This window comes from Gracilinanus agilis, unplaced genomic scaffold, assembly GCF_016433145.1.
Source record: "Gracilinanus agilis isolate LMUSP501 unplaced genomic scaffold, AgileGrace unplaced_scaffold49840, whole genome shotgun sequence".
Classification (NCBI taxonomy): Eukaryota; Metazoa; Chordata; class Mammalia; order Didelphimorphia; family Didelphidae; genus Gracilinanus; species Gracilinanus agilis.
In genome coordinates this window covers 1-7,932 of record NW_025384511.1, presented here as the reverse complement: position 1 = coordinate 7,932, position 7,932 = coordinate 1, and the positions used below count along the sequence as shown (strand labels likewise).

Genomic DNA, 7,932 nt, shown 5'->3' with positions numbered 1-7,932 from the left:
CCCTTCCCTGTTTTCACTGCCTTCCTCTGGATACCCTCCTGCTTATCAATGCCAGCCTATCAAACTTGACATTCTATATTTCTAACGTTCCTCTAATATTCTCTGGTTTGTTCCATTTTTTGGAAGCCCCCTAAAATGAGGACACTGGACTAAATGATTGCTAAGGTTCCTTCCAGCTAGAATAAGTCAATCATCCAGGGTCAAAGAGGCAGAGAAACTTAGCATTGGAAAGAATCTCAAAGGCCATCTAGCCCAACTATCTAACCCCTATCTGAATAATTATTCCCTCCACATTATCCTTGTATCTATTTACACCAAGCCTGGGGGGGTGGAATCTAGGCAGGGCTGCCTAGATCTCCTCACCTTGAGGGTCTCAAATTCTCTGTAGTTGTAGAGCACTGCGCGGATCTCCACCTGTTCGTTGCGTACCACGGAATACGGCATTCTAAGGTCAATGAAGAAGTCTTGCATCACGGTGATCTCATAGGGGTCAGCCACACAGATCCCTGCCCAAATGGGGAAGAAGATCAGGAATTTCATAGCCAGCTGGAGGATGGGGAACCCTGGCCCAAGAGCCAAAGTTCCACAGGCTAGTCTGCTCAACCACCAATTTACTCCATGACTTTTTTTTTAAACCCTAACCTTCTGCTTTAGAATCAATTCTGTGTGCTGAATCCAAGGCAGAAGAGTGGGAAGGGTTAGGCAATGAGGGTAAAGTGACTTGTCCAGGGTCACACAGCTGGGAAGTGTCTGAGGTCAGGCTTGAACCCAGGTCCTCCCATCTGCAGGTCTGGCTTTCAATCCACTGAGCCACCCAGCTCCTCTCTTACCCTGTGACTTTGAATCAAGTGATCAACCATCTAGTATTTGTTAAGTACCATCTATGTGCCAGGAATTGTGCTAGGCATTGAGGATACAAGTACAAAGAATAGGGACATTGAGGTGGTTTAGTGGATAGAGAGCCAGGTCTGGATATGGGAGATTCTGGGTTCAAATTTGACCCCAGACATTTCCTAGCTATGTGAAGACAAAACAAAAGAACAAAATGAAAAACTTTCTGGGAAGTCACTTAACCCTTTTTGCCTAGTTGTTATCTCTCTTCTGCCTTGGAACCAATGCTCAGTATCCATTCCAAGACAGAAGGTAAGGATTTTATTTAAAAAAAATTACAAAGAATGAAACAATCCCTATTCCCAAGGACTTGATATTCTAATTTATATATGTATGTACAGATGTAGATATCTATACACACATATACATATAGCATATGTATACACACATGTAGTCTAGCCCTTACTACTTGTCTACTTTGGAACAAATACTTATTTTTAAAAAATGACAAAACTAAACAGGGGGAAGATAGGTGGCTCAGTGGATTAAGAGCCAGACCTAGAGATAGGAGGTCCTGGGTTCAAATGTGGCCTCAGACACTTCCTAGCTGTGTGACCTTAGGCAAGTCACTTAAACCCCATTGCCTAACCATTCCCACTCTTCTGCCTTGGAACCAGAACACAGTACTGATTCTAAGACAGAAGGTAAGGATTTTAAAAAAACAAACAACTAAACCCAAGAGTTTATATTTTTATCCTAGAAGTAAAAGAACTTCCCACTAGAAGCAGTGGGAAGGGGATTGGGAGGGGAAGACTTTGGAAGCCTAGGAAAGGAGGATACTATGTCCTCAGCCCTTGCTCTCCATCCCTTCCCTGCCATCCTACCTTGACATATGTGCAGGTGGAAAATTTACCACACCTGATCTATATTCCCAGCATCCTTTTAAGTAGGTCCTCATTTGACGTACAGGGGCTTAGGAGACAAATTTGGTTGAGACCCACACCACAGGGATCTTTTTTTGGAGCTTGAGCTTTGCTTTGGTTAAAGTGTGGCTCTGTCCTCTTCTCACTCAACTGAAGGAATCCATTTTCCTCTCATTTTTGTTATTAAATCCTTTAATTTAAAATTATCTGGAATATTTCATTCATTTTTATTTCTACACACACCACCCCTCAATGTCTTTTCTCTCTTATTCCTAGCCTCACCTTTGGTCTCTGACAAGCTTACAGCCAGAATCTCCCAGGTTGTGATGGAGTCTTTGAGGAACACATTGAGAGACTTGGTAGAGATTCTGGGAGGGAGGAAAAGAGGGAGAAGTAAGAGAAAACTTAGGGGAGGGAGTGCCTGTCTTTAGAGCCAACTAGATGCCTTAAATCTGATGGAAGGCCATTGGTGTCATCTCACCAAAAGGTGACTATTTAGGGATTGTGGGAAGGGGGACTGAGAGTGGGGAGCAAGGGCCAGGATCATCACAATGGGGTCTCAGCTTTACCCATTCTTATCTGGCTTCTCTAATAAAGGCTCCACAATCCATAGCCAGCTCTCTGGAAACTGGCTTCTGGAGATGATGTCTTCTTCTGGCACAATATCATCATCTAGATCACCTGAGGAAGTAGAACAGGATGGGGCCATCAGTTCAGTGCCAGCCTCTCCTTCACCCTGGGCTCCTGTCCTATTGTCTCTCCCTCAGTGTGGGACCCTTAGGCTGACACTCTATCTCTTCCAAAGCCCAGGTCCCATCTCCCCATGTCTCTGACAGTCTATTTTTTTACTTCCCATGATCCACTTCCATGTGGCCTTCACCAGGCAGGAGGACACTTACTTCGAGACAAGTTGAGGATGTTTTCTCTTTGTTTCTGCAGACGAATCTTGGTGATGTAGTTACAGCAGTCCAAGAAGGCTTTGATGCATTCCTCACTGTCTAAGATGTACTTTGTCCTTCTTTCACATGTGTATCTCATGGGGTTTGGACGCATGCCATCCTCACAGCATGTCCTCAAGTTTCTGTCCTTATACTGGCCAGCTGCAAGAACAATCCCCACCGCCCAGGACCCTCAGTCTCTTCTAGGGCCATCCCAGAAATCAGGCAAGACTTGGTCTGAGTTTCCCTTCTACCGGGAGGGTCTGGTATTGGGGGGACAGGGGAGGTCTTCCTGTCTAATGGATGATAATGTAATAGATATGATGATGATGATGGTAAATGTGAGTCACCAGGGGCCTGGGAGCCTGTAACTAAACTAGCAGAAGATTTTGGAGCTAGATGTTATCAATAATGAGCAGCCTCAGCTGTGGTGCCCAGTCAATCTCCACTGCCAGCTGTAGGCTCCTTTAAGGTGTTGAGTGTGTGGCCCTTCCCTGCTGAAGTAACTGCCTTCCTATTGGGTGAGAGCAGAACCCAGCAGGAAATGGGGCTCAATTTCCTGAATACAATGGAGGCTTAGCTTTCACTTCACAGTAACCTCAACTTCTAAATATTCTCTCCTTTCCTTAGTCTCCCTAGCCTTGGTGATGTTGGAGGAATCACAGGAACTCACAGATTTAGGCTAAGGGATTTATTTAAAGTGGAAAGGGAAAACTAAAGGTAAGAGGGTTTAAGGTCTTGTAAAGCTGTTGCTAGGGGCAACTGGCAAGAGTTGGCAATGGACCTAGAAGGTCTGGTCAGGCTGAGGGAGCCAGCCCTCAGCCAGAGATAACTTGATGCTGGCCTGATATTATTTGATCCACCAGCTAAACAAATGAAGTTGTTGAGTTGTTCTAGGGATGTCCCTAACCACCAGGCTACTCTAAACTAATTCCTGCCCACATTCCACAACCCACCTCCCTTCAACCTCCCGGGGTCCCCAAGGGGAAGTCAGGGGTAGCTGGGTGTCTGGGTGAGGTCAAGGAAATCAGAACCCTAAGGTTGGGTTTGCAGGGCCTTATATAGTCACAGACCAACTGCCGGTTGGCCCCTGGCATGGGGCATGCCTTCAGCAAGATTCCATTCAGGGTAACTGACAGGATTGCCTAGGGTAATATTGCATGCAAAATCTCTGCACTACACCTGTTGGCAGTGTGGTCCTGATGGACTTCATCCACTCACCTTTGTCATTCCTTATCTCCATGAGCTGGACAGAGCGTCGCCTGCGCTTGGATGGCTTGTTCTGTGGGCACTCAGGGTCTACAAGAGGAGGATGGGTAAGACATGAGATAATAGGGGTGGATTTTGTTGGAACCCCACAACCATTGTTGGAATCTTTGCTCCTTGCTCCCCCACCAGTCAAGATCAAGTCCTGAAGGGACCTTTCTGTGAAACTTCCCTCCCAAACAAACTCTGTACTCCTCCAAGGTATTGCCTAAGTATACTCATTTGCTCTCCTCCCAGGCTTACCAGACCGCTGTTCTGTTTGAAGTTGCATGTTGGTCTTGAGAGCAAGTCCAGCATCTTTGAACACTCCAGCATAATTCTGTCCACTGCCTGGAGTACAGCCAATGTCTCCATTCTCCACTGTGTCCCAGATCTGGAGGCAGAGAGAGAAGCCCAGGAAGGAGTTCAGTAAGGGGCAAGGAATCTCTGAGAGACATGAGAAATCAGGAAGGGCGGAAAATTCAGTAAGTGGGAGAAGGAAGCTTGGTGAGGATAATAATGATAATAATAATAGCATTTATCTATTATATTATTATTACATAGTGTGTAATTAGAATTTTGTACCCCAGGACTCTGTTTTCCCAGAATCCCACTTTCATCCTCACCTTACATCCTTATATTTTGGAGATAAAGTTTCTGTAACCCCACCCTCTCTGGCTCTTCTCCAGCTAACATGGTGGGGAAAACTTCTCTTTACTCAGGCTTTCACTTTTGTCTTTCTATTTCCTCTACTTCAAGTGATTATTAATAAATCTTATATAATACTTGGAGTTATTGGATATTAATTTTAATCTTACAATAGTACTTATATATCTTTATCCTATATGTCAGGTATTGTACTGAGTTCTTTACAAATATCTCGTTTGATTCTCATAAATGAGAGGTATCCCCATTTTACACCTGAGGAAGCTGAGGCAAACAGAAGTTATGACTTGCCCAAGCCCAGTGTTTTGTCTATGGTACTAATTATTTGGGTTTAGTGAGGGGCATGAAGAGATCTCTGAAGGATGGAGGGGATTCTGTGAGGAGAATGAAAGAGGTTCAATGAGAAGGATGGAAGGATGGAAAGGGGATGGAGGGGGTTCAATAAAGGGGAGGGAAGGGATTCAATTAGAGGCATGAAAGGAAAGGAGTTTAGTGACAGGGATGGAAGGAATTTAATGAAGGGGAAAGGGGATTAAATGAGAGGGATGGAAAGGGTTCAGTGAGTGGGGTTGGGGAAGATTTAATGCAGGGGATAGTGGAGTTCAATGACAAGACTGAAAGGGGTTCAGTTGAAGATGGAGGAGGTTCAGTGAGGGGGTGTTTCTGCTACACTTGCAGGCTCACCTTGCTCTGGGTAAATCTATTCTTCTTGTTCAGAACAAATACCCCCTTGTCCACAGCCACAAGCCCCACTCGGGCTCCATGATCACCTTCAATCTTCAGCGTGGCCTGTTTCCCGGGCTGGTGTTTATCCACATTCCCTGCTCCTTTTACCACCAGCTAAGAGACAGAGAAGAAATTTGGTCATGCTTGGAGGTGTGGAAATGGCAACTCTAGTTCCCTCTCTTAGCAGGGGACAGAGGAGAAGAAAACAAACTGAAGAGATGAGGAAGGGCTTCCCACCAGCTGGTTCTTGGAGACCTTCGGAGATGGGGAGTTCTAGAGTCAACCCATTCAACTTTTGAATAGAAACAAAGATAGGCATAAAAAGAGAGAAAGTGGTGGAGAGAGAATGAAAGGATGAATAGACTACAGAGCTAAGACCTATGTAGCAGGAGAGAAAGAAATAAAGAAAAAAATGGAAAAAATGGGAGAGAGATGAGAATGGAGATTAAAAAGAGTCAAGACTAGATAGAGAAGAGAGAAAAACAAAAGTCAAGAGACAAAAAGAGAGAAAGATTAAAATAGACAGAGAAAGAGACTTCAAGAAAGAAAACAAAAGCACAATTTCTTCAAATTTCCTTTTTTTTGCTTTGACCAATCTCTCCTTTGCCCTCCCACTATACTCATCTTTTATTATATTTATCGTGTAGGAATTGTATCTGACTCCCTCCCCACAAAAGAACATAAACCCCACAAAAGAACATAAACTCCTTGAAGGCAGGATCCAGACTATTTTGGTTTTTTTTAATTTCCTGCTGTCAGAACAGGATTCAACACAGAGTAGGATCATAGGATCAAAGGTGTAAAGATGAAAGAGGCCTCTCAGACCATTTAGTTCAATCCATTCATTTTTTTTTAAACCCTTACTTTCTCTCTTAGAATCAATACTGTATATTGGTTCCAAGGCAGAAGAGTGGTAAGGGATAGGCAATGGGGGTTAAGTGGCTTGCCCAGGGTCACACAGCTAGAAAGTGCAAGGCCAGATGTGAACCCAAGACCCCCCATTTCTAGGTCTGGTGCTCTCTCCACTGAGCCACTTAGCTGCCTCCACCTATTCACTTTTTCAGTTGGGAAGACTGAGGTCCAGAGAGGTTTATTGACTTGCTGAAGGCCAAATAGTAAGCAGAAGAGTCAGCTTTTGAAACTAAATTCTTTAGCTCCAAATCCAGCAATAAAATGAAACTTGATCAAGAATGATCTCCACAATATCCTCAACAAGTGGACATTTAGCTGCTCCTTAGATATTTCTGGGGATGGGGAAATCACTAGCTTTAGAAGCAATCCTTTGAACTTAGACTAGAAACAAGGGTATAGAAGAGAAAGAAGGGCAAGAAGCCAAGGCTAGTTTGGGGACAGGGCTCACCTTGCCAATGCAAGTGTCTTTGACATCCACCCATACAGAGTCAGCCACAAGCTCCTTTTGGCCATTTCGAGTCAACTGGTAATAGGCCACCACTCGGAAGGAGGGGATGTAGTCAGTTGTGAGGGGCAGGGTGAGCACCACCACATCCTGGCCTGGCTGACGATTCTGGCGCCCGGCTTTCAATATCATTCCTTTGTTCATGATCTGGGAAGGACATAGATCATTAAGGGGCAGGGCCAGCTGACTTTCCTCTCACAGGGATAAGAGGGGGGTACTCTGGGAGAAGGAATGAGAAAGGGGAACCCAAGAGGGAATAAGGGTAGGTAATACCTACAGGGGAGAGAATGGGGGAGAGAGAAATCAAAGGAGATGGAGCGAAAGGACCCACTGAGCACTAGAGAGAGTGAGTGATTGAAGGAGAAGGAAGGGTCTGGACAAATGACACAGGAGAAGGGAACTAAGGAGAAGAGGATCTGAAATAGGGGCAGGAATATAACCATAATAATTAGACATTTATACAATATTCCAGAGTCTACAAAGCAAGTATCATTGGGATTTGAATACAGACCTTCTTGACTTCAAGCCCAGCTCCCAATTGAGTATACCACACCATCTTTCATGAGAAATGAAGGGAGCTCAAGGATCGTGGAGATGGAGGGTGGAAGGTGGGGGAAAGATCTGGGGAGTTTCAAGGATAGAAAGAAGGAAAACAAGAAGAACCTGAGCAAGAGGGATCTGGGGGATGGGGAGAGGAGAAAAAACAGCAAGGTCAGGAATTGCACTGGAGCTATACCACATAGGTGAAGTAGTGAATTTGCTGGTTCATGTTATTTCCATCTGTTCGCAAGTGGAAGTTGATGTTCAGGTTATCGCCAGCTTTGAGCTCCACTGAGGGCACGGACAGATGCAGGTAATTATTGGAACCACCTATGGTTTGATAAGGCTGAGCTATCATTCGCTGAGATGCCTGGCGGTCCACAGGGAGCTCTTTCTTGTCTGTCCTCACCTGTGGGTAGGAAGAAATTAAAACCTTAGTCCACAGTACACATTTGCTTTGCATATACAAACCAATTTTCTCAGGGCACAATCACTTATGGCCTGGAGAATGGACTAGATGACTTCTGGTCAGCACAATCCAGGAACCCTACAGAAGACTGTGATTTGTCCAGAGCTAGAAAAAAGATGGGTTAAGGGGTGTAGAGGAAAAACATTTTGAATATATATATATATATATATATATATA

The 7,932-nt window shown here is 44.6% G+C and overlaps 1 protein-coding gene across 1 annotated transcript; it reads right to left on the bottom strand.

The window, feature by feature from the left end:
* Positions 1-363: 363 nt before the first annotated feature.
* LOC123255666 (complement C3-like) lies at positions 364-7,695 on the bottom strand (the record flags this gene model as incomplete). Its single annotated transcript, XM_044684425.1, has 9 exons — positions 364-506; positions 2,037-2,122; positions 2,324-2,435; positions 2,654-2,854; positions 3,914-3,991; positions 4,202-4,331; positions 5,288-5,443; positions 6,690-6,893; positions 7,483-7,695. Coding segments are annotated over 9 exons (1,323 nt in total), but the record flags the coding sequence as incomplete, so codon positions are not given.
* Positions 7,696-7,932: the final 237 nt, after the last annotated feature.